Below are 26,970 nucleotides of genomic sequence, written 5' to 3' on the forward strand. Positions count from 1 at the left end.
GACCAGATGCATAAGGAAGGATTCAAAGGCGCAGAGCCTGAAACTACACTGTACATTCTTCTCAGAACTGACTATTCAAAGGCGGGAATAGCATCTCAGTTTCCTTGCCAATCTCATCCTTCGGCTCTCCGTAGTCCTGGTCTTTTCCTAGGTCTGCATCTACCCACATCCGCGCATCTCCAGCCACACCTAGCATGTCCAGGAGCTGCTTCATCTTCGCTGGCATGTAGGGCTGAAGCAAAATACCGCAGATCCGAAGCGATTCCGCGCAAAGGTAGATGACGCAGTCTAGTTGCTCTTGCTTTTCAGGCTCGCAAAGATTCCACGGCGCGCTGGATTGCATGTATGCATTCGTCTGCGAAAGGATCAGTTCTAAAACAGGAGGCTCAAAGGCGAAGCACATACATCATGGACTACTTTCATTATCGTGTGCAGCCCTTCTCGAGGATCTGGCTCACTCATGCAGCGGAACACCATATCTCTTAATTTGCTCAGCTTGAGACTGAGCTGCTCATCGAGCCGTTCGATATGCTTGTCGCTATTCTTCACCGCTCGCCTTACATCCCAGCCTTTGCCTCGAGTGACGCGACTGACTAGATTGCCAAGGCCGCTTTGAAGTCCTCTCTTATAGCGTGCTACAATGAACGAATTGTCGTAGCTGGAATCGTTCTTGATGCCACCATTGAGGGCGAGATAGTAGCGCATGCAGTCAACGCCGAAGCGATTGATGGCAAAAAAGGGATTGACCACCATACCTGTAGATTTAGACATCTTCTCGTTTCCGAGAGTCCAATGCGCGTGGGTGAGAATTTGCTTGGGCAGAGGAAGGTCGAGAGCCATGAGGAAGGCTGGCCAGTAAATGCAATGAAATCGGACTATGTCCTTGCCTATCACATGACAGTCTGCGGGCCAACCAGCAGCGTTCTCTTGACCTGGGATCTGGAAAGGATAATTGGCCTTGGTGAGATAATTTATCAAGGCGTCAAGCCAGACATAGATGGTCTGAGTCGCGTCGTCCGGCACTGGGATACCCCAACTCAGTCTTTCTGACGGGCGAGAGATGGAAAGATCTTGGAGGCCTTTCCCGATTTCGTCCTCAACGTCTTTCATCCTTGTCCACGGGACGATCATGTCATGACTCTTTGAGTAATGCTCTTGAAGCCTTGTCTGGAAAGCCGACAAGCGAAAATGGTAGTTATTTTCTGAGGTCCATTCTACTTCTTTCCTAGTCTCTTTCGATGCCTGCAAGAGCTCAGCTATGATCAATCATGTCGCAGGGTACGATCATACCATGAACTTTCGTCCCGTGGCCGGGTCGAGAGCTAGTTGTACGGCGGACTGTGGATAGAATGTCTCATCGCTGACCGAATACCATCCCTCGTGTTTCTTGGCATAGATCCAACCTCGTTCTCTGAGCAGGAGCTTCGTGATTGTCAGCTGGTGCATGTCGATCCTTGGGAACGTCACGGACCCAAAAATGTTGTACAGCAAACCTATGATCAGGCTCGGAGGTCCGTATGAAATGATCATAGTCTATATGTGCTTCTTTCGCTAGGGCCTGCAGAACTTCAACTGATGTACAAAGTACCAGCCTCCCAGAGTAGACCGACCTGGAATGGCTTGTAGGCCTCGTCGCAGAACGCTCGCACTTCTTTCCCTGCCTTTGCAGCTGCCTGTTGGACCTAGACACAGCATGAACTATGGCCCTACTAGTTACAAGGAGACCTCCAGCATACTTTCATTCCATGCTCGTCTGTTCCCGTGACGAGTATAGATTTTCTGCCTAACAAGACATGCCATCTCTTCAGAATATCCGTCAAGACGAGTGTGTAAAGGTGACCGATGTGAGGTTCTGCAGGACATATCAGTGTTCTTGTGATCTTTTCCCTGAGCTTGGGGAGCTTTACCCGCATTAACGTAGAATATGGGGCTTGTAATATAGTAGGGTTTGTTTTCGAATGCAGTACTCCCTTGCGCGGAGGACTGCCAACGACTTTTTGATTGGATAAAGCATTTCTTGCATACCCATCCTCGAGACTGTCTGAATGGTTTAGCTACCAGAGCATTGGTGAGCCTTGATTTCATAGTAATCTGATCTTTTGTCGCCCCAAAACGCGAAGACCTCAAATTCGCGCTTAGGCGCCAAACGCGCTTGTCCTACTTTTATCTCTTCAGGGTTCAAAGGTTCGCTTTGTCTCTTTGACTTTCCCTTCAATGCAGACGATATTTCTTTTCGAAACCGGCTGCGAAATCCTGTCATCCTAGACAAACAATTCCTTCGATTACTGCAACCATGGCGACATTGACTGCCGATACAGCTACAAAGATCTCGACGGAAGGTTTGTCAGAATTTCCGGACCTTCGCGATGCCTTATTGCATCGACTGAATGTCTTTTCAGCAGCCGGAATGTTTGTGGATACTTATTACCCCACCCTCAGCTCCTCGCGAGCCGACGTAGCCTCATTCTATATGCCCGCATCCGCCATGCCCGACGGGAAACCACTACCCGTAATCGTCTACAACGGGAATATCATATCAGACCCGACAGCGATGCAGACGCTGTTCCAAGAACAAATGCCAGAAGCCCGCTACGAGATCCAGGACTACGACTGTCAGGTAGTGAACCCGCACTACGTTGCGGAAGGGACTCAAGGCAGCTCGCCCGCGTCTGGGAAGAATATGACGATACTGGTGACTGTCAGTGGTCATGTCAAGTTCGGGGAACCTCGTGCTGCAGCTATCAGAGGATTTAGCGAGAACTTTGTGCTCATACCGAACCCGGCCGCGGCAACAAATACTCGAGGGAAGCGTATCAAAGGATGGTTGATTCAGAGTCAGAACTTTAGACTAGTAGTATGATTGTTGAAGCAAGAGCGTGCGCGGGCTGGGACAGTCGAACGGCCCTTTTGAAGCCCAAATGAACACTTGCGGGCAAATGTGCCCGGAGAGGCCCAAGGATGGGTCAAAGGCAGCGGTTAGACCAAAGCATCAAGTGAGTGTCATAATGCAATTTGGTCGAGGACGCTGCCTAACGTTCAACGCCGCCAGAATCAATGAGCCTAGTAGTACAGGGAATGATTCCCAACGCTGGGGCCACGGCAGGCAACACGCACGCCATAGCAGCAATCCACTTCCGATTCAACTCCGCGGTTGTGGCCTCATGTTCGCCTTCACTCGCTCCAGAAGGTCCTCTCTGGTGGCTTTCTTATCAGGAAGCAGTCCCCTCTTCGAGCCAACAACAATCAGCTTTTGCACAGTAAAGATAGCAAAAACAGACTAAATCTGAAAGAAAGCTCTGACCACTTCCAACCACCGCTTGAGCTCTGAGTCTGCCCACTTTGATGGATCTAGCAATAGTGTCAGTTGACAGCGACTCATGTAACGTCTACCTAGCATCCTGACCTCCAACTGGGTCTTTCTCTCCGGGGAACATCTCGCCGCCCCAAATTGACCATGCTGATACTGCGGTAACTATACCAGCGAACGCTATTGTGGTGTTAATCTGGATAAGATGTGACTCTCCCTCTTCAGAGACGTACCAAAAAATGCGTTGCGCGACTGCATCGCTCTGTCGAGTGGCGTAGGCATCTTGTTGTTGTCTTATTGAGCAGTTCGGACAGAAATCTCAGATGTGGAGCACGTGCAGTAGAGTCTGGCAGGATCGTTCAAGCAAATAAAAATGCAGAAATTGTAAAAAGCGTGACATGCGACTATGACCAAATATCAGTCCGGATGCTTGATGCCTTGAAAGCGCGCGGGCGGCTGAGCCACGTGGCGTAAAGCTTCGCTAAGGGCGATCCCTCCTCGCTTAAGCCCCCACCAAAATTCCACCTCGAAAACCAAGACCACGACAACGACGCGCCAACGACAATTACAGCCCGTTCCCGTCTCCCTCACGCTTCGCCCATCATGCCTCGTGAAGTTTCAGACATCAAGCAGTTCATCGAGATCTGCCGACGCAAGGATGCCAAATGTAAGGCCCTCCCACCCACACGATGTTGCTATAGAGGGAGGTGGCATGCTGACTCTGGTTCCACTATAGCCGGACACATAAAGCGCAACGCCCACCAGATCAAGTTCAAGGTCCGATGTCACCGCTTCTTGTACACATTGGTGTTGAAGGATTCGGAAAAGGCGGATAAGTTGAAGCAGAGTTTACCCCCGGGTACGTGAACACCGCGTGAGAAGAACAGGTGGAGCAGTGGAGGAACGGGGCGCTCAACAGTACTGTGGAAATGTGTACGGAGGGCTGACTAGCTTGAATATTTATAGCCCTTACGATGACGGACGTGCCGAAGAAGAACAAGAAGGGGAAGAGGGTGGCATGAGAGGCTTGAGGAGAAGTGCGTGAATATGATCTTGCGGCGGACTCGGTCCGCGTGAGTCTAAGAGATAGCATTTGAAGGGCACGACGTGGAAGCAATCATAGCATTCAATGGACTCATGCAATCAAGTAAGGTATCGAGGGGGTCTTCGTGCATAGATCAACAGGTCTTCCTTGCGGGAAGGGGACAATTACATGCATCAACATTATTGAATCTCGATCTGCTCTTCGCCTTCACCAATCTCCTCTCTTGCGGCAGGCGCCGGGATCCTTCAGCCATCAACATCTCTGATCGGCATACTATCAGGTTCTCCGCTCCTCTGTGACCTCTCGTTTTTATTTATTGTCCTGCATAGGCTCCTCCTATCTCTAGTTTCCTTTTTGCGAAGGTCAGTCTGCGGAGGGGAATGTGAAACTTTAAGCCTGAGCTTGTGGAGGGTCAAACTGTTGCCGTGTTCAGGCTTGCTGCTGGTGCTAGTCCATCAAGAACGGGCTCTGGAGAGGCCGATGATCATAAAGATGTGAGGGTGGATTAATTTCGTCATGTCTCGTTGAAAACTTCAAACTTGACAGTCTCAACTTCCAGAGTATCCATATCGAGCAGAACCACTTCTCCCGTCTCTTTGAATTTCGGCACAGCGATCAGTCGTACTGACTGTCCCACTGGGCCATCAATGATGGCCGTTTCGAAGGCTGGCTGGCTGCCCACGAAATAGACATGCGGACACTCTCCGATGACGAACTGGTCCTTGTCCTGAAAAGGGTAGCACCCTGAATTATCGTCCATCAGCATCAGCGTCTCAAGAACTATGTGGAAGCTTACATAGTGTATCTGGCGCAGTAGGAGCTCCACATCTCCATCTTAGGAGGTTTTCCATCATCTCCAACCGCTCGTCTCCCTCCACGTACTTGAACACATCGTCAATTGGTTGGCCCCCATTTCCCATCAATCTCCAGCCATCCACATCGCCTTCCCACGGGTTTGTGACGCTATCAAACCATCCTGGCCCCTGCGATCCTGGCATTGGCGTATAGGCTCTGCTATGTGGAAACATGGCGGGATGTATTGGCTGCTGCGGTAGCGAAATATTTGCTGGGTCGCTTCCCCCGGGCAGAAGCGTGATGGGTATGGAGGGTAGAAGACTGGCCAAGAACTCATCAAGACGCACGGTCGGGGCGGGATTGTAGGCGGAAGAGTCGTAGCCGTACTTCTTGCTTGACTTTTTGTCCGTAAGCTCGTCTCTAGAATCTAATGGCATGCCTTCACTGATTGAGTTGCCGGCTATGATGAGTCGTGAGATCTTTCCAACCTCGTGCTGAGTCGATTGGCCACATGCCTCGCCCAGAAGGTATTCCATGAGGAGATCCAGAGTCAAGGTATCGCCTTCTTCGCCGTTGATCCCCAGACCGCTGACTATGGCCACCTTCCCCCCTGCTTTACGTTCTTTCTGCTCTTTCCTTTCCGACTTCCCTCCGCCATTAGCCAAGATAGCTGAGCCGTCATCGCGTTCCCATCGCTGTGGTTGCCGAGGGAGATCCGGTACTTTCATGTCCATAACTTCGAAATCACCATTTGCATTCTCCGTTCCCATGACTGCTATAATACAACCTGTTACCAGCATAGATATTTGCAAGGGCGTTCCAATTAGCCTTAACCGCCCTGACTCATCTTCAAGCATGGTTTGGTCTTGGCCTGTAGGAGATACGTATTTCTCGCGCGGTGGAGGAGCTGAGATCCAATGCTAGAAAAGTGTGAACACGGAGGCGCATTCTCTGCCAACGAGCACGTACGTCTTTGGATATGTCGTCTAGAATATTGGGTTTCAATGGCATATCCATATAGACTGTTCCAGCAACCCAGCAAAGCTCGCCCTGTCTTACATCCAGAACCCGGTCGACGCGCCTGACGCTTTCCCCCGCTATCTGAAATGGACACGATCTCAGAGACTGTGTATCTGATATTTGGTGGGGGACACCTACCACTATATCACTCCATGCCTCCGCAGCAATCTCTTCCACAGCGGGCTTCAGCTCCGCTAATCGCAAAAAATACATATCGCCATACTGCTGTTGGTAGTGCTTTTGATCACCTTTGGCTAGGTGGAATGTTTGAAGAGGGTTGTAGGAGGAGAGTTGCCGTTCAATAGTAGGGTACTCCTCTTCCCTTTCGTGCTGTCAGCAATGGAAATATAGATACTGAGGTAGAATAACACTCACGAAGGAGGTTGCAATAGAGCGTTCTCATCATCCTCTGCCATTTTGGCGATGGGAAGTACGGGAATATGAATACCGAGTCTCTTGTGAGCAAAGTCCGAGGTTGCAGACGCGACGCGCTTCGACTAATCGGGACTAGATGTAGGGCTTGGATTTAACATGACTGGTAAAGTGGTTGAATGACTCTTTTGGTATGCGAGTGCCAAGTGGTAGGTTTCAATGTTGCTCGCCGCAATTGATTACACAACATGTGCGCTTCCCCATACCTTGATTGGGTCCCTTGACAAAGCGTGCTGGTTATGCCTCAGGCCGACCGCTGACGGCCCAGAATGACCCTTGTTCAGCCTCAGCCGTGGCCAGCAGTACCACAGTCCAACGCCCAATCCAAGAACCCTGAACCTCTTTCCAACATGAAGCATATACAACATTCTCAGTCCTCATCATCTCTGTCGCCGCGAAAATGGCACCACGGGGTGACACCCTGGGCGTCCAGTACGCGAAGAACATGCAGCACTTTGGATGCGGTGTTGCACTTTTCCGTACGTACATTTCGTAGAAGATCCTTCTCATTTGGTCCTGAAATTAAGTCGCAAGACATGTTTACGGAGCAATTGACCTGCTCTGCTCACGCGACTTGTCTTGCAACTCAGCCATTTACCTTTAAGAGGGAATGCTGACCCCAAAACGTGCGTAGAACCAATCTCAGCAGGGGATATGAATCCGCCATGCGTCGGTTACCTAGAGAAGGATGGAAGGTGGAATCATATCGCCAACATTACTTGGCAAGAGTCGGACGGAAGCATGCAAGCTGATGCCACTGGTGGAGGCTTGAACGTCAGCAGAGGGCATGAATTCAAACCACTCAAGCGTGCGCCGAGAAAGATGGAGCAGCTAGGCATTGAGTGGAGGCCTCGAACTAGCCAAGGTGTAAGGCAGTGGACTGTAGATGCGAGTGGAAACACGCCGTGAGATTGACCCTCCTTTACACATTGGACCACGGCAGTGCTAGGAATCCTGCCATGCATCTATAAATCGATGCGCTGACCACTTTCCTTCTCTCAGTAGCACTCTCCCTGTCGGTGCTGATGCCCGCATCAAATACAAATCAAAGGATAGTTTTGGTGCCGTCCTCATCGCCCAGAAACCCATCACTCTAACCTCATACAACGACGAGACTCTCTTCCAATCATGGCTCAGTGCCAACAAAGCTCTTCTCTCCTCCTCCCACGGTCCTCAGCTTCGACGCCATGGTCTACGCATTATTACTAGGACTTACACATCTCCGAGTTGTAGCATCAACGCGTGGGAAGATAAGGACAAAGAAGCCAACATGAGCGTGAAGGCGAAAGCGAATATGATGGGCGAGCTCGGAGGCGACTTGGACTGGACAGACAAGTTGACTGATAAGGATTGGAGTCATTACTCTGGCAAGGACAAAGGGGATACGGTGGTGGTGTTCTTCGATGGCATTGAAGTACCTGCCTGGGAGTGGTGGCTCGAAGGTCTCAGGACCAGCATGGGCAAAAGAGGTCCAGTGAAAGAGAGGATTGCATCGAGTTCTGCTAACACGCAAAGCGTCGGGCGTCCAGACAATATGATACGTGCACACAGCTATTCGGCTGCGGACTCGCCTGTGGACGAGCGGGCTCTGCTTACTGAAGATCTTTGGGGCTCCGACACCCCATTGCGGATGCACAGTCCACTCAGCGGCCGGAGTCCTTCACGAGGACGGCAGGTCAAGTCCGAGAAAGCGGAAAGCCCGAGAAGCATCTCCACTCCTACAAGGCTGTCCAAGTATCTCGCTTATGATGAGAATCCAGCTCTCCCAGTGCAAAGGGCTAAGGCTGTACCTGTACCGAATCAGAGGCTCAGTATGATGTCCACCGCTACTTCCAACTCGAGTGCCAGTACCAGAGCGCAAAGCCTGAGGGTCAATGGCTACGAGACGAGTCCACCGGCTGCCATGCACAGGGGTGAGCTGCAGAGGAAGACTGGTTCGCCGTCTTTGAGACTTCCTACTTGAACCCAATGCAAACTGGTGGCTCGATCCCTTCCAGTTTGCTTTTGTCTTGCCCAGACGTATAGAATCTTACATCTAGTCCCGCCATCTCGCGCATGGACAACTCGGCTCCAACACGTTGTGTGAAGGAACCCGTTGTACGACGCCTTACTATCTCCTCCGGTCAGATTAGCACTAGGCGACAGTGACTACCACCCTCGTTGAGTCTTTCGCCACGTTGGTCCTTTGCGGGTTCTCAAGTCCAGAGTTATTCTCCACGGCAGAGACCTGATGCTAATCTTGATGGTATAGCATCATTAGGTATGTTATAGAAGTTACTATCCAAAGCGCACAACAGTGCTAGTTCTGGTGGGATTAGGGAACTCAAACATATCGGTGGCCTTCTTCAAGGCTTCTGATCTGTATTGCACCGATCGTTGATATTTTCATATATCGCGGAGCTGAGAACTCTTCCACCACCGCCTGAGATGCCGCTTAAACATGAAGCTCCCGGGGATTATTTCGCCATTGCTGGAAGGCCGAGGACTCCAGCAGTCCGTGACCGGGGGATGACGCTGCACGACCCCACAGGCCAGAAGGCGATCTACACATCTTGATGATTCCGCATGGTCTTTGTCGCAAGAGTATGGAATCCTCCGCTTTCTGAAAAGATAAATACATGGCACGGCCGAGAGACCTGTGGACTCAGGGAAGACAAGGTCACGACATCCTGGGAAAACCAACGTCTGAAAAAAGCATTGAACTATATCAAATCGCTAGCAGAACCAGACTTCAGAACTAGACGACTGTTCATCCTTACTGCTTCTTTCCCCGAGCCACCAATCGCTCCTCTAACTCCCTTACGGCCTTCGCCCAAATACCCCTTTCCTTTGCGCCTTTACCCTTCCCAGCAATCTTCGACTCCAGGAACTCCCCCATCTTCTTCTCCTTTAAACCCTCTCCATAGAGAACCTTCGCGCTCGACTTTACGCCAACGCCTAAAGACGCAACGCCATCTCCGCTGCGTACCCTGACCTCGAAGACTACCTCGACTTTTGTCCTCATGGTATTTAAGAGAATGAACGAGCGGATGGCCATGACCTCGTCTGACGTGATTGTAGGCTCCGTGATGTAGCTGACGCCCAAAACGCGTGCCTGTTCTGCGATGGTCGAAGCGATCTCCCAGCTGCCACTCACAAACGCTAGCAGGTCTTTGACTTTCGTTTGAGACTGCTGCAAGCATTGTAATTGTGCACGCATGATCTGGAGAAAGAAGCGCTTCTCTGTCATTAAAGGCTGCGGATGGTATCCGTGGGAGTCGGCGATGTATGTAAGACTGATAGGCGAATTCTCCGGGTTGGCTGGTGGTTCGTTTGATTCGAAGGAAGAGGGAGTGAAGAAGAGCTGGAGTGTGCTGTTGTATGTCATGGTGAGGGCTGAATCGGTAGCGGAGACGATAGTCCACCCATGAGAATCTTCGAGAGCGGTGACATTTGCTAGGAACAGTAAGTGACCGTGTCGTGGACAGGAAGCTCGAAATGAAACCTACCATGCAACGCTGAAATTCCTGTAGAGCTCCAACCTCGACAATCTGAACGAATCTTCTCTGCGTCCTTGATTTCATATATGCATTCTTGCTTGCGCTCGACGACATCCGCGAGACCATCTTCTCGCTCCCGCAGCTGGCTTTGCAGATCTTCGACTAACCTCTGCTTCGCTTCAAGATCGCGTTCAATGGACATCAAGCTGTCTCTCGCTTCTTTGAGCTCATCTTGGTCGCAGTCGGCCAGCTCAGCCGCCTGCGCTTGAGCAATCGACACTTGCTCCTCCAATCGTTCATGCTCTTCAATCAAGGCCGGCAGCACTGGCTGGATTATCTGCTCCTGCTGGGTCAGGACCCTATCATCCTCTTCCATGCCCTCGCCAATCTTCAGCAAGCCCTCCTTGAGGCCATCGAGTAACTTCATGCGCCACTCATACCACATAGCCTTACTGAGAAGTCTTGCATGCGTCTTGACATTCTTGAATTGGTTGTCCATAATGGGCTTGACATCAGGAGGCGCCGACATGTATTCGCGGAACAAGGGCGGATTCTCTTCGTAGGTGTCGGCTTCGATTTCTTTGACTATACTGCGACCTTCGGAGATGTAATTCTTCAGCTCCCTGCAAGACTACAAGGCATACATTAGCATGTAGAAGATCAACTGGAGAACGCTGCGGTGACTTACATGCTGGTAAAGCTCGAGCATGGGGACAGTACAGGCTCCAGCTACAACGCAGCTTTCGAGCTCATCACCGGCATTGGCATCATCGGCGTCGTCGCCTCCGAGGCTGGCCTTCTTAGCACTCTGCTCTAGCAGAGCGTTTGGAACGACAGTGTGCCTTCTCTTTGTCGTAGTCAGTTCCATGAAACGAATGCTAGTCATGTTCAAGAAGTCCTGAAGATGGATGCGGTCTTCTTGCTCTGTTGGCTCTGCGTTATCTGTTGTGCTTGCGTCAAGCTTCTGCTCAAAAGATTGGACCTTGGCTGGACTGCGTGATTCGACATCCTTGAAGCGAGGCTGATCCTTGGGAGTGGTGTCTGTCTTCAAGGGAGAGACACTTCCTGAAGGTGTGCCGGCCCTAGCATTACCCGCAGTCTCTACGAGGCTCAGTCTTGATGACCTAGTCATCCTGCCAGTGGTGGCTGTCTTTGGAGGCGGTGCAGGAAGCTTCACTTTCTTCACTGGACTGCCTTCTCGTCCCTTTAGGCGCTTTGAAGTACCGTCCTCATCCTCCTCATCATCAAGCTCTGCAGGTCTTTTGCCAAGGAGACCTTTTGCCGCGCCCACGTGCAGACTTTTGCGGCCATTGAGTTTCTTCTTCTGTGGTGTGAGTCGCTCGATCAAGTCTTTGAGGTTGGCAGTGTGGTCTTTTTCCTCGAGATCCTGGGTGTCCGCTTCCGCCTCCAGGATGCCACGTCCGCTCTCTCGACGCTTGTCTTCTGCGCGCTCTTGGTCGAGCTCCTGCTCCATAACTTGAGGGTCTTCGAAACGAACACCAGCATGACTGTGTCCCTGAGCAACGAAAGCCTTGGCATTGTCACCAATAGACCCTCTTCTTTCGAGCAAAGCAGTCACACGTGGAGAGCCAAGACCTTCTCGATCAGCTCCAAGGCCAGATGACCTCCGCCTTCGAGGTTTTAAAACAATGCTTGGAGTAGTAGCGCCAGTGGCCAAGTCCTTGCGAAACAGCGGATTTGGACCATCTCGCCTGGGAGTGGAGTCTGGTGCGTTCTTGGCCTCCTTGATCTCAGCTTTGAAAAGCTTCTTTGGTGATGCAGTTCTCATCGATACGTTCTTTGATGGCGGTGTCTTGCCAGGCGTCGTTGGGCGCATCATCTGCGGCGTAGACTGTTTCGTAGGAGTGTCGGGCTTCTTGACGGGCGAAGGTTGGTGGGATTTTGGAGTCACGGACTGTCTACCTGTAGCTTTTTGGGGTTGACTGCGAGTCTGAGAGGATGCTAAGCTGGGACTGCCAGTCTCGGAAGCCATTATCCTAGCATGAGCTGGTAAAGCTCGCTCGTCTGATAGGCCTACACCTATAGGCTTCTGTCGTGGTGTCCCGATGAAAGGAGATTCTGACGATTGGCCAACATAAGTCTCCTGCTCCGTTGAGCCCTTTGGCTTGTTTTCGGTAGTGAACGGCTTAGGTAGAGTAGCTCGAAGGGCTGGTAAGGCGCGCTCGTCAGACAAGCCCACGCCTACAGGCTTTTGTCGTGGTGGTGTCCCGATGAAAGGAGATTCTGACGATTGGCCAACATAAGTCTCCTGCTCCGTTGAGCCCTTTGGCTCGGGCTTGTTTTCGGTAGTGAATGGCTTAGGTAGAGTAGCTCGAAGGGCTGGTAAGGCGCGCTCGTCAGACAAGCCCACGCCTACAGGCTTTTGTCGTGGCGTGCCGAAGAATGGTGATCCAGACAGTTGGCCGACATCAGTCTCTTGCTCCATTAAAATCTTGGCCTCCGCCTTGTTCCCGGTACTGAGCTGGTCAGGCAAAATTGCTCCAATGACAGTGGTAATCTCCATGTCCATACCCTGTGTCTGGTCGTCGATTGGCTCTGTACGTTCCGTGATGGAAGGAAGAATGCCACCCGCTGCAAAGGTAATGTCCATGTCCTCTTCATTGTTTGACGACTCCATACTCTCACGACGGTTTGCGTCTTGAAACAGCTGACGGTTAACAAGGTCATCATCCGTTGAGCTCGCATGTTTAATGTTAGGCTGAACCATGCCCCCAATGACAGATGTAAACTCCATCGTCAGCTCTTCATCTTCGTCACCAGATTGATCAGACCTGTCCTCGCCTTGATTTGACGTCTGTTTTTGCTCAATCCCACCGATCGCTATGGTAAGATCCATCGTTTCATCACCAAGGGCTGAGCCATCTCCTGACGATCTTCGACGGCCCGCGCTGCTTCTTCGTCGGTTGTTGCCCGTAACAGACTTTCGTTTTCGACGCTTCGGTGAAACCTGAGCCTCTACAGAGGCCGGCAGAATGCGTCCGACAGCTTGCGTCATCTCCATCGTTCCATCTTCCTCCTCGGGGTTTCTCCTACCCACATTGGCTTTGAAAGCCGGCGAAAACGGATTCAAGTTCTCCTGGTCTTGCAGAGCGCTTGGGTCACCTACTACCTGGGGTACATAGTTTCCATTCTTCATCCATGGCTTAAAAGCAGCAGTGACTTCATCGTCAGCCATCTCCATCGTAATATCGCCATGTTCGTCATAATCGATGCCTTGGGTACCAGCTTGATTCGCCGCTTGTCGGAGAGCAGCTTCCAGCCTTCCACTTGATTCCGTACTCGAGCCGCTAGCGGAGTGAATCGTATTGTCATCCCCGTCAACTCCGGTCACGGTCTCGTCTTGGACAAGATCGTTGTCATTAGAGCTTGAGGAGTCACTTTCTTCATCGGCAGTCACGAAAGTCTGAGTTCCTGTATCATCGGAAGCACCGCTGTAAGGGCTTGAAGAGAATTCATCAGGATTGTTGAAGTTCATAGGGGGAATACCAGAACTTCTACGGCGTTTCTTCTGATGCAAGTCGCGTTGATGGGCAGGAGACGCAGCCACCTGTAATTCCTCGACCTGCTCTGGCGGAGTTGATGGAGGCTCAGAGGCATCAGAGGATGGCATGGGTGACCTAGGAGCTGTGTAAGGTGATCCTGCGTTGGCGGTCAGAGCAGATGCCCGTCGAGTCGAGTTTGTTGACGCCGACGATGTGGTGGAGTCTTCCGGTAGTTCAACAACGTTCCATGTATGCAAAGTAGCTTCTGGAGCGAACGACACTCTTCGATTTGCTGGAACTCATATCAGTTCTGCCTTTTACCCAGATCTGGATCTACCTACCAAGCGACTTTCTCCTTGCATCCCTGTTCGCGATCAATTCTCGTCGCTCACGCTCTTTCGCTGCTGCTTGCTGTTCCTCCTCAGTACGAACGGCAACACGCGTCGGCGATCGAGCTGGAGAATGAGATTTGGAGGCCCCTGGCGTTGGAGAGGTTTCAAAAGGGTTGGGTAGTCCTTGCGTAGCATTTTCTGCTGGTTTCTTCCCGGGCGACTTTCGAGGAGACTTCTCAGGCGTTTGCCGCCCATTGGCTTTGCCAGGTGAACTATTACGAGCTCGATTGTGAGGTGGGATTGCTTTCGGAGGTGACAAGGCTATGGTTGGCTTCAGGATTGACTTGACATAAGGTGGTAGAGCAGGCTACGATATATCAGCTTTTGATGTCCCAAAGAACTGTCTGGGTAACCCCACCTCCTGCTTGTTGCCCGATCCCTCTTTGAGCGCGTCGAGACCACCAGGACCTATGCTTTTGCTGCGATTCTTCTTCGCTGCTTGTTTCCCCCCGCGCTGAAGCTCGCAATCGTTCCTGCGTCCACCGTAGCATTCTCCTCGTTCCCAGTGATATCCGAGGAGGGCGTGTGTGCGATTGATTTGCGGGCTTGGCGCACTCGTGGCGCCTTGGGACTCTGGGTACCCGACATACTGACCGTAATTTAGATGCTGTTCCACTTTACTTGTTAGTAGATCACTGCATGTCAAGTGCTGGCTGTGTTTGTGAACGAGAATTTAGCGCGACGAATTCGAGGCGATCGTAAACAATGATGTTTGCCAAGCCAAGTTAAGGGAAAAATGTCGGCCCGAAAGCCCGGCGATTTTAGCGAAACTCTTGGCTTCCCACACAAATTCAACTCCACCACCGCAACCCGACCAGAGCAAACCGCAATCATGGCGACGGAATTGACAGTACAATCGGAGCGTGCTTTCCAAAAGCAACCACATATCTTCGTTAACCAAAAGACAAAGCGAACGAAGAGTACCAGAGTTGGAAAGGGTGGGCGAAGATGGTACAAGGACGTTGGTTTGGGCTTCAGGACACCCAAGACTGCGATCGAGGGCACATACATTGGTACGACTCCCAAGGCTACTGCTAGGAGCTCTTGAACGAGATGGTCTGACTATATGTTCTAGACAAGAAATGCCCTTTCACTGGCGAAGTCTCCATCCGCGGCCGTATCCTCACTGGCACTGTCGTCTCGACTAAAATGCACCGCACTCTTGTCATTCGCCGCGAATACCTTCACTTCGTCCCTAAATACACTCGATACGAAAAACGACACAAGAACCTTGCGGCGCATGTCTCACCAGCGTTCCGTGTGGAGGAGGGCGATCAGGTTACGGTTGGGCAATGCAGGCCTTTGAGCAAGACGGTATGTGCAGGAAAATACGCTTGGCGGCCGTGATGGCAGAGTCTGTCTAAATATATGTGCTGATGCTCGTGCTGCAGGTCCGATTCAATGTTCTCCGGGTGTTACCTCGTACTGGAAAGGCTGTGAAAGGTTTCCAAAAGTTCTAGATGGTGAGGCGATGAAGGGTTGAAGGCTTGCATAGTAGTTCAAACGATCTGGTACGAGGCGTCTTGCTCTAGTTCGAGGCCTAGTAAGGAAGAAAGCCAATCCCAATAACGCTCATGTTTGGTGCCTACGTGACTTGTTGCCCAAGTCGAACCCTCTCAAAAGGGAGTAATCCTGGATACGTTCATATCAATTCAAGCAACACTCGCGAGGAAACGAAGTCTTGAACGCATGCTTCGCTCTATTTAGGGCCACTCTCGCTGTCCCACACTGGACTATCTGGTAAGAGATCTCAAAAGAGACCGACTCATCGCATGCAAACCATCGCAAGCCATCCTCCCTCTGATCTCGTAGTACATCTGAAGTTCCTTCCTCCACTAACGAGGGTCGTCCTGCTCTTACAAAATCTTCCGCATCCATTACACTCGCTCTGCAGTCAAGATGGATACGACTACATCCCCGTCCAGGAGAACTCGTAGTCGATGACCTTGTTGTGTCCTCTGATGGCTTCGTCCCCATGCATGTGCATTACATCCGCCACTAGGTCATTAAGATTCTTGAATTCCTCGGAATGATTGGTCGCAGGTACGACCATGGACTTCTCGTTCACTGCGTTGGTGTCCATTTCTAACCGGCCAAAACCTGGATCACCAGCCATGTCCCTACGTTGATGTTCACTCTGAGAGATGCCCGCGACGTTTTCCACCAAATTATCACCGTCAATCTCCGAGCCATTGTTGACCACATTGCCAGCGATGTCCCTTAGCTCTGCAAAGAAGTCATCGCTCAAGTCTTCCTCTTGGGTCGTCCATTTGTTTGTCTCGAGATCAAAAATACTGTAGGGGTGTTTGCTTTGCCTGCGTATCTCGAACCCAGTCTTCCACCTCCGCCGGTATTGGATCATCTTTGTCGCTAGAACTTGATTCTGAGTCTGTAGTCTGATCCGATGCGGACTCGTAAATCTCAATGATCTCTCTGCCTGAGCTGATGTTGTTCTCGATGTCGAGACTCGTCAGTGCACCAAGCGTGCCGGATTGAACAGCATAGTACCCTTGTACCGCACCATTTTTGAAAGCTACATTCTGGTTCCACTGCCCTCGTTTTTTGCCACCCTCGGCGTTGTAAAACTTGTAATCCTGTGTAATGCTCCAAACACCTATGTACTTTCAAAGTCAGCATTGCTTATTCGTGGTAAGAAACTTGGTGCGCACCGCTCTCAAAATATTTCGGGGGAATGCATAAAATCCCCACCAACTCTCCTACAGCTCTACCCAGAGAGTATGTCATCGGAAGAACTTCCTTTTTATTGCGCGGCGAGCATGCGACAGCCTTTCGTGGCTTTGAAGCACTTTTAAGAAGAAAGGATCATCGCTTCCGGGCGTTGTCGGCATATTGACAAGAAGCCTAGATAGTGGGATATGTGATATTATGGCCTTGTACTTGTTAGCTAACTCTGCAGATAGTGACAGAAGGCCTACTTCGTTGTCCACCCCGCCGAATATGAGGTATTCGCCCGCTCCTGTGTATCTGAAATCCGTCTTGAGCTTCAAATTATGAGCCTTCTCGACATTGCCTCTTTCATCTGCCTTGGTAAGATCAATGACTGCGATTGAGGCGTCCTCACCGCCTCTGAGGGCCCTGCTTAACAATGAGTACAATACCGTCGAAAAGTGTCTCAGCATATTGGGGTACAGATCAGGAAGGAATCGCTCCGAAATGAAGACATACATATGCAATGCACGCATCGGGTTCTTGGTCGCGGAGACAAACTTGCTGGGTCGAGAATGATCGTGCTTCGTGATGTGATGCCTTCAGATTTTTGGAGTCAGGTTGTGTACTTTGAGATGGGAAGGGACTCATTACAGTGCTTCCCCACGGTAAAGTGTGACTTCCAGGTTTCGAGCGAGTGGAATGGTTGGGCAATTGAGAAAAGCGCCGGCTGAATGCTTTAGTTCATGAAGTAGATTACGTTCGATAAGATAACCAGTAACTCACCACGAATTCCCAAGACCGAGGAGTACGTGCCTTGCGATTGGCCAGTAAAAGCGCGGAAGCCGATTTGTGCCAACCTCTTCTCGGTGGTGAGACGTGGCATTTTAGCCTCTCTTGAATCCGGTGGGGTCAGAAGGCCATTGCCTTTTTGTCTGCCGTTGGATTTCGTGGGTGTCTTCGGAAGAAGGGTGAGCCCATGTACTGTCTTTGCATATGAGGCTGTCTGACAATCGTTGTCAGATAGATGTGGAAAGAAGTCGGTCCTGGCATCGTCAATTGAGTCGGTACGTTTTCTCTTGTGCCCTTGAGCGTTGTCCTTGTCGGACATCAAGGAGCTATCACTAGCCTCCTTTGCGTGGAGGAGAATGCCGATTTCATGGGCCTTTTTTTCAAGTCCAGCTCGGGACACCATCTTTGCTCTATCATAGGGTGACAGGGTACTCTGTAATTTCTTGAAACCATTGCCTGCATTGAATCCCTTTTTTTGCATATCATTAAATTGGGTACTGATGACTGGCCTTCGAAGACCTCCACAACGTCGAAGGTCAGACCTGTGAAAATGGTTGAAGACGGAAGTTTTCTCGTTCCAGTTATTGCTGTATGACTCAGCGAGCATAGCCAGCGTAAGTCGCTGTTCGAGCGTCCAACTGTGTTTGTACGTGGGGGTTGGGGTTTCGTCACGAGAGCCATCGCTCAAGGCTCTTGAGGCAGGTTTCAAAGTTGATGGTAGGTCTTCGTCATCGGCCTCAACTTTGACCGGAACGTTTGATTCCACGTCCATCGGAAGGGATTTCGTAAGCAAAAGACTCGGTTCTGATTATAGCAAAGTGTGAATATTCGAGCGTTATAGTCTGAAGAGAATGTGGCCGGAAGAATATTGGTTGGAGGATTTAATAAGAACGGACGAGGTGAGGTAAGGTCTATGTGATGATGAAAAAAGAGGGCTTAGGCAGTGACGCACTAGCAAGGGACTACTCGATCGCTTTCATAGTCATTCGGACCAAAGTCCGTGGGACCATGCTCATTCACATTCTTTGCTCTAATCATGAACCAGAAGGCAGGGTTCCGTGGCCATGACTCGTGCTCTCTTTCTGAGCTTACGGGCTGGACAAAGTCCATATCCATTCTTGCGGATCGGAGTACAAGCATAAAAGGAGAAGCCCGGGCAATGACCTTACAGCAAGCTGGATATTGAAGGTCATCACAGAAGCACGCTTTGATCCGGAGAAAGCAAGGCCAACGTGATTCTGAACTAGAAGCCGTGCTCACTGCCGGCAATTTGTACCCTTTGGATTGGCTTTCGAGAAGAAAATCAACCATTCTCGAATGAGCGTTCTTATTGCGTTGCTTTCATTTTTTGATATTTTCAAATTCAAGCGTGGCCTGACAGGGGCAATGCGAGACTTGACTGCAAGAATTTGATAAGGCTAGCCATACCTGATAGGAACTACCAACACTCAAGAAGTTGTTCCCTCAATAAGAAATTTAATCTAGGACATTACAAGCAGAACACGTAACAGCTTATACAAGCAATACGAGGCGGAAATTTACGTGTCTCTGGGGTCAGATTGCACAACAGACGTTTTTTGAGAGAAAAAACAAGGCTGCATAGCAAGAAGACAAGCACTCAAACGGAAGGCAAGGCTCTGAGCCCAACAAACTCATCGATAGTATCACGGAACGAGGAGCGCACCTTGATGCGGAGGTTGTTTGGTAAATTGGTTGCATCTCCGCGAGAAAGACAGATTTTAACGAGGCGCTAGTGACCCACACATTTTTGTCGTCGCCATGCCCAGCGCAGTGCTCTTTTCACCCTGCAGTCCTCAAGCAAATCTCCATCAGAAGCTGCTGCTTACACAAATCCTCCAGGACTTGCTCAACATGGAGTGGCCATCTTCGTGAGATGGATGGTTACAGGAAGCTGCAGCCGCCACAACTAGCTTGATGCGCCTTCGATCCCAAGCAATCCGCAGAGCCTCAATTAAAAGTCCCGAGACACGCGACTGAGACATCAGGCAGGAATAGCCTCGAAACGCGTCGAGCATGGACAACACAGAAGCTACCGAGTATTTACAGACTTTGCTGAACAAGAAGCTGTGCGTTTATACCAGTGATTCCCGGATGTTTAATGGGGACTTCAAGTGCACCGACAACGCGAGTCACCCTATCTACAGGCCATCGTATCGGCAGCTAACGTGTCTCAGGAGTGCAACATCATCCTGACTCAATCCTACGAGTACCGCGAACCCACTCCAAACGCTGTAAAAGCCGCAGCCGAATCATCTTCCGGAACATCCTCTACAGCGACCTTGAAGGTAGATATGACAAGCCGCTTTGTCGGGCTTATCGTGGTCCCAGGCCAGTACATTACAAAGATTGAGGTGGATGGTCCCTGAACAGATTAATATTTATCTATCGACATGAGACATGCCACCTCTGAATGCACAGGTCATTCCATCACCAGATTCCGGAGATCCCTCCAGTGTCAGTAAGGTTATCAACAGATGCGTGGAAGTGCAGGACCTGAAGGCCGTCTGTCACACAAGGGTCCTCCTGGTCAGCATGACTGTATCACTGAGGTTTCAACACTCAGTCTTGTGTTTAATGCCATTCCAAACCTAATGCATTGGCTAGTGACGAGGTAGTACACAGTGTCACGCCATCCAGATTCTCATTGGCTGTACTCAGAATCACTCCTGTCGTGGCCTAGAGGCACACTTCTATGTCAATCACCTATGGCTTTGTAGTTCTCTGTGACCGCAAGCATAGGTAGAAAGCTGAATCTATTCTTCCGACACAAATCCAAACCTACATGTAGTTGAACTGTTCGTCTCGCCAAGCGCTGTAGTCTGACGCCTGATGCCTAACGCCATGAGCCTGTAAGAAAGCGAAAGAAAGAGGAAAAAAGAGAAGAGCCTAGACCGCATTACGGTTACTGATTATCCTGTCGCCGGCATCTGTGGAGAAGTCGTTGGCCGCTTCCCAAAAGCTTAATTTTCAGGCGATGACTTAATCAACCACCTCCCTCTTTTCGGCCTCTGCAACAACAATACCATCTGCAACATTACACGAAAGCGCTGTCGTGTCCTTGATCACCAACCGGCTTGACTCGCAAGTAGTTGAGGTACGTACTCTATCTCATGTACTTCAGGCTGCAGACACTGCCCTGCTTAGTGAGGGGCACTTCGAGCAACTAACTAATCTTTCATTGTTCCTGCTCCTGCAAAAAGGCCAGACATACCTCACCAAGTGCATTACATGGCTCGCATTTGATCTTCCAACCCTCTCACCCATATTTACTACGCACAGCTGATTTATCCGCTGTACACAGCTTGTCCACTGCATTCCGCATTGCGCGGCCACCGAGCTGGATTATCACAAGACGCTTCATTCATTCTCCAACGAGGCTGGCAGAATCGCGAAACTTCACACAAGAGCCTTATGGTCCATTGCTGAACCTAGATCTCTGTGTCTTCTCTTCGCTTTATTCAAGCCCCCGTAACACGGCCTGAGCCCTGCCAATAACTACCAGTCGCATTGCGCAAGGAAAGCAAAAGATAAGCCTAGGATTGGCCTACAAATCAAAATACCGAGGTGTGAAAACACGAAGTGAAGGAAGAGACCTTGGTTGTATTCTGAAGGACAACCAACCTCCAAAAGATTTCTCCAGCCGCACGTGCTACCCATCAACACTCGATTGGGGGAGAGTAAGTAGTTAAAAGTGAAAAGAGAAAGATGGGCCAGCAGCCCTCGAAAGCAAGCGACGGCACAAGAACGCCTAAGAATGCTTCTTCAACATCTCTAGACAAATCCAGCGAAGGCCTTCAAGCTTATCCCTCTTTCAGCAAGTCGGACACCAAAGAATCCTCCCGATCATTTCGCGGCCTGCGATCAAAGATTCCAGGAGCTCAGAAATCGGACAGTCCAAGGAGCTCGTTTTCTCAAGCAGATGCAACAAGTGGCAATCTAGAGAGGGCCGACACAAGAGGATCAAGCAAATCTGGCGCCAGTGGAAAATCTGGAAGCTCGAAGCCTGAACTAGATCCAGTGCCTCCTACAGTCGATGGCGACTCAGCAGCCCCAAGCCCACGACTGGAGACACCCCAGCCGCCGCCATCGCCAACCCTTTCCGCGTCCGTTGGCAAAGGACATAAAGCTATCAGTAGGGCACAACAGCAAGGCGAGGTGGACCATGTCTCGGACGGGCCGCCTACAGGCACCTTGCATCCGTCGCATAACCAGCAGCCTAAGGAGTCTATACTAGTGAAGAAGAACGTCACCAATCCCGTGTCAGGAAAGGCTCCAAAGGCCCCCGCATCGCCATATCTCGGGGCTACAGACGATGGAGCGATCATCTCCACCTCTCCGCGGATGGGTATCGGGGCTCTGAAGTCGATTGATCTAGATGAAATGATTACCAGGTTGCTGGATGCGGGCTACTCTACAAAGGTCACTAAAGCCGTATGTCTCAAGAATGCTGAGATCACAGCAATCTGTAACGCTGTGCGCGAAGTGTTTTTGTCACAGCCTGCCCTGGTTGAGCTTTCGGCCCCAGTCAAAATCGTAGGCGATGTGCATGGGCAGTATACCGATCTGATTAGGATGTTCGAAATGTGCGGGTTTCCCCCAAACGCCAACTTCTTGTTCCTTGGTGACTACGTGGACCGAGGGAAACAGAGTCTGGAAACGATTCTCCTTCTTTTCTGCTACAAGTTGAAGTTCCCAGAGAACTTTTTCTTGCTCCGAGGCAACCATGAGTGCGCCAACGTGACGAGAGTTTACGGTTTCTACGACGAGTGCAAGCGCAGGTGCAACATCAAGGTCTGGAAGACCTTTGTTGATACTTTCAATTGTCTTCCAATTGCCGCCATTGTTGCAGGGAAGATCTTCTGTGTTCATGGAGGCCTTTCGCCGAGCTTGACGCACATGGACGACATTCGGCAAATCGCCAGACCTACGGATGTACCTGACTACGGCCTGCTCAACGACCTGCTTTGGAGTGATCCTGCTGACATGGAGTCTGATTGGGAAGCTAACGAGAGAGGTGTGAGCTACTGTTTCGGGAAGAAAGTAATTATGGAATTCTTGCAGCGGCATGACTTCGATCTTGTTTGCAGGGCGCACATGGTGGTGGAGGATGGCTATGAATTCTTCAATGATCGCATCCTGGTCACTGTGTTCTCGGCGCCTAACGTAAGTCCCCATGATTTCTGTGAATTTCTAGCACGAGGCTGATGGCTGTGTAGTACTGCGGCGAGTTCGATAATTGGGGGGCGGTCATGTCAGTGTCTAGCGAGCTGCTGTGCAGCTTCGAACTTCTGAAGCCGCTCGACTCAAGTGCTTTGAAGAGCCATATCAAAAAAGGTCGAAATAAGAGGCAGAATATGCTGAACAGTCCGGTAAGTGCTGTTACCACGCATTGTCAAGATGGTAAAAATTCTAATTCTTTACAGCCTGCCACGGTGTCCGCCCAAAGCTTTTGATAGGCTGTTTCTGTAAAGTCTCGGATGAAGCAAATGGTCAATGTGCGAATCTCTTCTCTGTGAGTGGCGTTTGGTGATAAAGTAGCAATATTGGCAAGGCTCTGAGCCCCGAAAATTTACGCCGATACCCATATTCGAAAAGATTGAAAGAAGGAGAAGAAGAAAGGAGACAGGTGCAACTTGCGGGCCCGAGTACCAAGCGGGTTGTGCGAGTCGGTAGTGTTGGAGGTCACGTCATTGCATTGGTGCTTGCCGAAATACACACACCACTTCACACCATTACTACGATTGGATTGAAGCTTGCCCAATGACGCGTGTGGGATTGATGTCTCTGAATAAGGATGTATTCACTGAAAGCCTGCTTGTTACGCCAAAGCGTTGTCGTTCGACGTTACCGCATACTACGTTTCTTCTCCTTGTTGTTACTTCGAGTATGATCTATATTCAGCCTGGAACAAGTCAGCTTTTCCTAAGATACTTTGTCGTCTTTGTAACAAAGCCTACGAGTACGATTGTTTTTCAATGTGGCCGCCTCGTGGCGCGGAAAGCACGTGCCTGTACTTGGTTTCCTTGAATCCTTGAATGAAAATCGACACATCACGAGAGCACAAAGCCAAGTCCTTTATCTTCGATGCTCACATTGTCCATCCCTTGTCTCTACTTCACCGGGTTGGCCTCAAGAGGAATGTCGTTGTATTGTCTTTGTTCCCAGAAGATGAAAAAGTGCCACGCGCTCCTATTTTTTCGCCAACCTTGTGCGCATTCCACCGTCTCCACAGCACACATCACTAAACCTTCAATATCATACTTTCCTGACCAGGCCCACGAAAAAAGAATGCCCACCATGCAGCAAATGCAAACGACCTTCAATGTGCGCATGGAACCCATCAAAACCCACGAGGATTATCCGAAATACGCTCGTTCAGAAACGAAGCCCGTCGTCCGCGCACGCCATATCGTCGACCAAGGCGATATCAGCGACCACCCTTGCACTGCTTGTGTGGAACTCGAGCAAGATTGTTATCGTTGGGAGGGGACCTTTAGCAAATGCGCGTACTGTACGAGTAAGGATAAGAAGAGGGAGTTTTGCCATTTACCGGGGCAGGAGGCTTCATCGGTGCCGGAGAGGAGGAAGCGGAGGAAGATGTAAGTGTCCCCCGCCCGAAGAACGGATGAAAGCTTGTCGCTAACCGATTGATAGAATGGGGAACATATACGCTCCGGGCGGCGAGGCTGCGAGTACGGCTGATACGATGATGTCTGGTACACTCGTCACCGGCGCGCTCGCTTCCGGAACGACACCCTTTCCCGGCAATCCCCATGTCCGGGACGAGGAGCGTGCGCGGGGGAGCAGCCCCAAGTCTCGATCCCGCCTCAGCCGTGACGGGGAAATCCGACACGCGGGTCCGAGCCCCCGCGGCCGCGGAGGCCGGTTCGGAAGCCACGCTGGAGCGCGTCACGGCGTTGGAGAACCAGGTCTCGGGTCTCGAGGCAAAAGCCATGGGGCTGCTCGTCAGGCTTGAAGAACTGACCTCGTGCGTCAGCGCCAGCTCGACACCCCGACTGCAAGCCGCGGCCGGTGCGTCCCCGACGACCGGCAGTATCACGTTTGGAGATCTGCAAGCTCGACACCTCGCGGATGCGCGCCGCCGCCGCCCGTTCATGTTGCCACCGCGGCGCATCTCGCCACGAGGGAGTGGGTGGAAGGGCCGAAGACGCCGGAGCTCCCGGATGCATCGTCTGCTATGCAGGTTGCTATTAGGGAGAGGGTCGAAGAGCGGAAAACGCCACCAATGCCGGAGCATACGATTGAGCATCCGGAGGGGTATAGGCCGGTTAATTGCAGTTGTACGATGCTGTGGTCGCCCGAGGTTGATGCGGTTATGCCGAGGGAGGCGAATGCTGGAGCTGATGCGAACGCGTTCCCAGTCGATGGTATTGCGAGCCGGGGGAATCTGTTCTAGGTCTTTTCATGTGTTTGTACTATTAGGCTTGGGTTTTGATCCGTTCTGGTCCTGCTGGCAAGGGCCGGAGATTAATAGATTCTGGGACCTTTTTCCTGTACCAAATATCAACTAATTCTCAGCTCCATGAGCCGCGTGAAGAGCATCTCTTTCCATTACTGCACTTACGTTGCTCCCTTCGATTTCGGCCTTTGATTCGCCGAATGCTGATGGGTAGATATCAATCCCTTGAATCTCCATCTTCGATTATTATTGTCCACTTCGGGCACTTCTTTGTCTAGACCATCGAGTTCGCACACGATTTTGATGTTCCCGTCCATTTCGGCTTTTGTAGAAAGGGTCAGCGTATCAAATTCTCTCTGCTACTCTATGTCAGTTCTCTAAGCAGTCCAATCAAAGTAAGATCAGAAAAATCAAGGTGCTGGCTGAGGATGAGAAAAAGAGTGCAAATTGCACACGTGGATAATCTTCCGCAGTAAAGGTTTAGCCTTATGCTTTTCGAAAGTCCTGGCGTGCCCCTATCTTCTAAAGACAGGCCTCGAATACGAAGTTAGGGCCAACTCGAACTCAAATCTTGGAAAAGAGACGTTAAAGTTAAAGGATTTCTTCCACTATTTCCCTAATACAAAAAGAAAGAAAGAAAGAAAGAAAGAAAGAAAGAAGAAAGATAGAAAAATCTCGTCGACCCTAGAAAGATGCAGTCTTCCCTGTCTTTGCTCCACCTTATCAGCCTGCTTCTTTACGCTGCGATTCGGACCACAGGCCAATCTACAACCTCGCTGTTCGTCCCTGTGGAGTACCCTTTGAACTCTTTTTCGGCATCTGTCGTTGGCAATGTGAGCAGTTCTGCTTTGTGCGTCACGCTGTATACGGCCAAATCTGGCTAACCCGACATGTTCTCGGATAGGATGCATCGGCAACCACCTTCGTGTTCGACTGCGCCACTGATAAATCCTGCGGGCCAGTCACAGTGATCCAAGGTCCTTCGACCGCCATCTTCACAGAAGCAGATCAGCCGTACGTTAGCCTCTTCCTGCGAACGTACTCAAAATCTAAAGGTTCAAGTACTGATTTAGTCGCTGATGACAACAAAATTAGAATCACAACCGTGTGGAAGTGTGAGTTTACACCATCGATACCGACCGCGACTTGTCTCGTCACGTCGACATCTCCAGGCTACAGCTTTGCTGGCACCAGCACCTCTTTCTACCCATCGGAGTCGCCAGACGCGTTCCCCACCTATCTGGTGGAAATTACGGCAGGCTCCGTCAATCTAGCAACGATTTCAGCAACGACTTCATCCATGGTGGACATGGCAGCTGTGTCCGCATCAATACCTGCGATTACTTCTGACCTGCTTTCCCCTTCGTTTCGCGGCTCAATGGATGGTTCAGCGGACGCTACGAGCACTGCGGACTCGAGTGCAACAAGTCCGACTGCCACTGGAACGACAACATCGGTTGCTGGTCTTTCTAGCTCAAGCGCCGTTCTGACAAGCACAGAATCTTCGGCAACGAATTCGGAAGCGTCTTCGAGCGGTGCAATTGTGGGTCCCCAGAAGACTGGCACCGCAAGTTCTTCTAGAAGTCGAACGGAAACACTAAAAGCATTAATATTCATTCTATCTGTACTCTTTGGTCTGTGAATAGGTCTCTTTTCAATTTGTGTATATAATGAAAATTGCAACAGATGAGATCCAGTTGTGAAAAACGAGCGAGGATATTTCGGACACGTCAAAAAATTGTAAATCAGAGAAGAACGATTGCCATGGTTTTGATCGTCAGTGGAAATCAGTCCACTTGACCATTAGAATGTACACTTTGACTGCATTGTGCAAATCATGGTAGCAACACATTCAGGCATCAAAATCTATCGGCATTCGTCTGCGCAACAATCATTGCTGATAGTGGAATGCTCATCAATGCTCCCAGTACGCAGGCAAGCTGCCAGAACAGGTGGCAGTCGAGGTGATGCGAATCCTCAAAAGATCGAACAGAGCATCGTCAGCCATGAAGTCTTCCATAATCTAATGCTCTTCTTTGAATGATTCTAGTCATGAATAACAGATATTTCCGGGTCGATGCGCTGATACAACGTCCA

The 26,970-nt window shown here is 50.6% G+C and overlaps 14 protein-coding genes across 14 annotated transcripts; 8 read left to right on the top strand and 6 right to left on the bottom strand.

The window, feature by feature from the left end:
• Positions 1–61: 61 nt before the first annotated feature.
• HO173_009855 (uncharacterized protein) lies at positions 62–1,913 on the bottom strand (the record flags this gene model as incomplete). The annotated part of the gene is made up of 6 exons (XM_037311743.1): positions 62–355; positions 406–1,242; positions 1,291–1,422; positions 1,472–1,558; positions 1,611–1,682; positions 1,737–1,913. 6 exons carry the CDS (start codon positions 1,911–1,913, stop codon positions 62–64), a joined length of 1,599 nt encoding a protein of 532 aa, XP_037161449.1.
• A 380-nt stretch (positions 1,914–2,293) lies between these two features.
• HO173_009856 (uncharacterized protein) lies at positions 2,294–2,860 on the top strand (the record flags this gene model as incomplete). Its single annotated transcript, XM_037311744.1, has 2 exons — positions 2,294–2,339; positions 2,400–2,860. The coding sequence occupies 2 exons, from the start codon at positions 2,294–2,296 to the stop codon at positions 2,858–2,860; spliced, it is 507 nt and encodes a 168-aa protein (XP_037161450.1).
• Positions 2,861–3,139: 279 nt separating this feature from the next.
• Positions 3,140–3,589, bottom strand: HO173_009857 (uncharacterized protein; the record flags this gene model as incomplete). Its single annotated transcript, XM_037311745.1, has 4 exons — positions 3,140–3,226; positions 3,302–3,348; positions 3,404–3,487; positions 3,541–3,589. The coding sequence occupies 4 exons, from the start codon at positions 3,587–3,589 to the stop codon at positions 3,140–3,142; spliced, it is 267 nt and encodes an 88-aa protein (XP_037161451.1).
• Positions 3,590–3,910: 321 nt separating this feature from the next.
• On the top strand, positions 3,911–4,329 carry HO173_009858 (uncharacterized protein; the record flags this gene model as incomplete). Its single annotated transcript, XM_037311746.1, has 3 exons — positions 3,911–3,974; positions 4,044–4,166; positions 4,274–4,329. The coding sequence occupies 3 exons, from the start codon at positions 3,911–3,913 to the stop codon at positions 4,327–4,329; spliced, it is 243 nt and encodes an 80-aa protein (XP_037161452.1).
• Positions 4,330–4,866: 537 nt separating this feature from the next.
• HO173_009859 (uncharacterized protein) lies at positions 4,867–6,583 on the bottom strand (the record flags this gene model as incomplete). Its single annotated transcript, XM_037311747.1, has 5 exons — positions 4,867–5,096; positions 5,149–6,067; positions 6,117–6,248; positions 6,306–6,489; positions 6,543–6,583. The coding sequence occupies 5 exons, from the start codon at positions 6,581–6,583 to the stop codon at positions 4,867–4,869; spliced, it is 1,506 nt and encodes a 501-aa protein (XP_037161453.1).
• Positions 6,584–6,999: 416 nt separating this feature from the next.
• On the top strand, positions 7,000–8,562 carry HO173_009860 (uncharacterized protein; the record flags this gene model as incomplete). Its single annotated transcript, XM_037311748.1, has 3 exons — positions 7,000–7,078; positions 7,234–7,504; positions 7,602–8,562. 3 exons carry the CDS (start codon positions 7,000–7,002, stop codon positions 8,560–8,562), a joined length of 1,311 nt encoding a protein of 436 aa, XP_037161454.1.
• Positions 8,563–9,354: 792 nt separating this feature from the next.
• HO173_009861 (uncharacterized protein) lies at positions 9,355–14,561 on the bottom strand (the record flags this gene model as incomplete). Its single annotated transcript, XM_037311749.1, has 5 exons — positions 9,355–10,034; positions 10,088–10,709; positions 10,767–13,873; positions 13,923–14,280; positions 14,457–14,561. 5 exons carry the CDS (start codon positions 14,559–14,561, stop codon positions 9,355–9,357), a joined length of 4,872 nt encoding a protein of 1,623 aa, XP_037161455.1.
• A 244-nt stretch (positions 14,562–14,805) lies between these two features.
• Positions 14,806–15,433, top strand: HO173_009862 (uncharacterized protein; the record flags this gene model as incomplete). The annotated part of the gene is made up of 3 exons (XM_037311750.1): positions 14,806–14,986; positions 15,049–15,287; positions 15,365–15,433. 3 exons carry the CDS (start codon positions 14,806–14,808, stop codon positions 15,431–15,433), a joined length of 489 nt encoding a protein of 162 aa, XP_037161456.1.
• Positions 15,434–15,882: 449 nt separating this feature from the next.
• Positions 15,883–16,335, bottom strand: HO173_009863 (uncharacterized protein; the record flags this gene model as incomplete). The annotated part of the gene is made up of 1 exon (XM_037311751.1): positions 15,883–16,335. The coding sequence occupies one exon, from the start codon at positions 16,333–16,335 to the stop codon at positions 15,883–15,885; it is 453 nt and encodes a 150-aa protein (XP_037161457.1).
• A 379-nt stretch (positions 16,336–16,714) lies between these two features.
• On the bottom strand, positions 16,715–18,204 carry HO173_009864 (uncharacterized protein; the record flags this gene model as incomplete). The annotated part of the gene is made up of 4 exons (XM_037311752.1): positions 16,715–17,069; positions 17,160–17,240; positions 17,295–17,370; positions 17,427–18,204. The coding sequence occupies 4 exons, from the start codon at positions 18,202–18,204 to the stop codon at positions 16,715–16,717; spliced, it is 1,290 nt and encodes a 429-aa protein (XP_037161458.1).
• A 1,262-nt stretch (positions 18,205–19,466) lies between these two features.
• On the top strand, positions 19,467–19,819 carry HO173_009865 (uncharacterized protein; the record flags this gene model as incomplete). The annotated part of the gene is made up of 2 exons (XM_037311753.1): positions 19,467–19,577; positions 19,628–19,819. 2 exons carry the CDS (start codon positions 19,467–19,469, stop codon positions 19,817–19,819), a joined length of 303 nt encoding a protein of 100 aa, XP_037161459.1.
• Positions 19,820–21,158: 1,339 nt separating this feature from the next.
• HO173_009866 (uncharacterized protein) lies at positions 21,159–22,906 on the top strand (the record flags this gene model as incomplete). The annotated part of the gene is made up of 3 exons (XM_037311754.1): positions 21,159–22,616; positions 22,670–22,822; positions 22,877–22,906. 3 exons carry the CDS (start codon positions 21,159–21,161, stop codon positions 22,904–22,906), a joined length of 1,641 nt encoding a protein of 546 aa, XP_037161460.1.
• Positions 22,907–23,750: 844 nt separating this feature from the next.
• On the top strand, positions 23,751–24,870 carry HO173_009867 (uncharacterized protein; the record flags this gene model as incomplete). The annotated part of the gene is made up of 3 exons (XM_037311755.1): positions 23,751–24,052; positions 24,108–24,369; positions 24,451–24,870. The coding sequence occupies 3 exons, from the start codon at positions 23,751–23,753 to the stop codon at positions 24,868–24,870; spliced, it is 984 nt and encodes a 327-aa protein (XP_037161461.1).
• Positions 24,871–25,565: 695 nt separating this feature from the next.
• On the top strand, positions 25,566–26,515 carry HO173_009868 (uncharacterized protein; the record flags this gene model as incomplete). The annotated part of the gene is made up of 3 exons (XM_037311756.1): positions 25,566–25,706; positions 25,778–25,887; positions 25,969–26,515. The coding sequence occupies 3 exons, from the start codon at positions 25,566–25,568 to the stop codon at positions 26,513–26,515; spliced, it is 798 nt and encodes a 265-aa protein (XP_037161462.1).
• Positions 26,516–26,970: the final 455 nt, after the last annotated feature.

Source organism: Letharia columbiana, assembly GCF_014066305.1.
Source record: "Letharia columbiana isolate WasteWater2 chromosome Unknown Sc0000043_s0, whole genome shotgun sequence".
Taxonomy (NCBI): Eukaryota; Fungi; Ascomycota; class Lecanoromycetes; order Lecanorales; family Parmeliaceae; genus Letharia; species Letharia columbiana.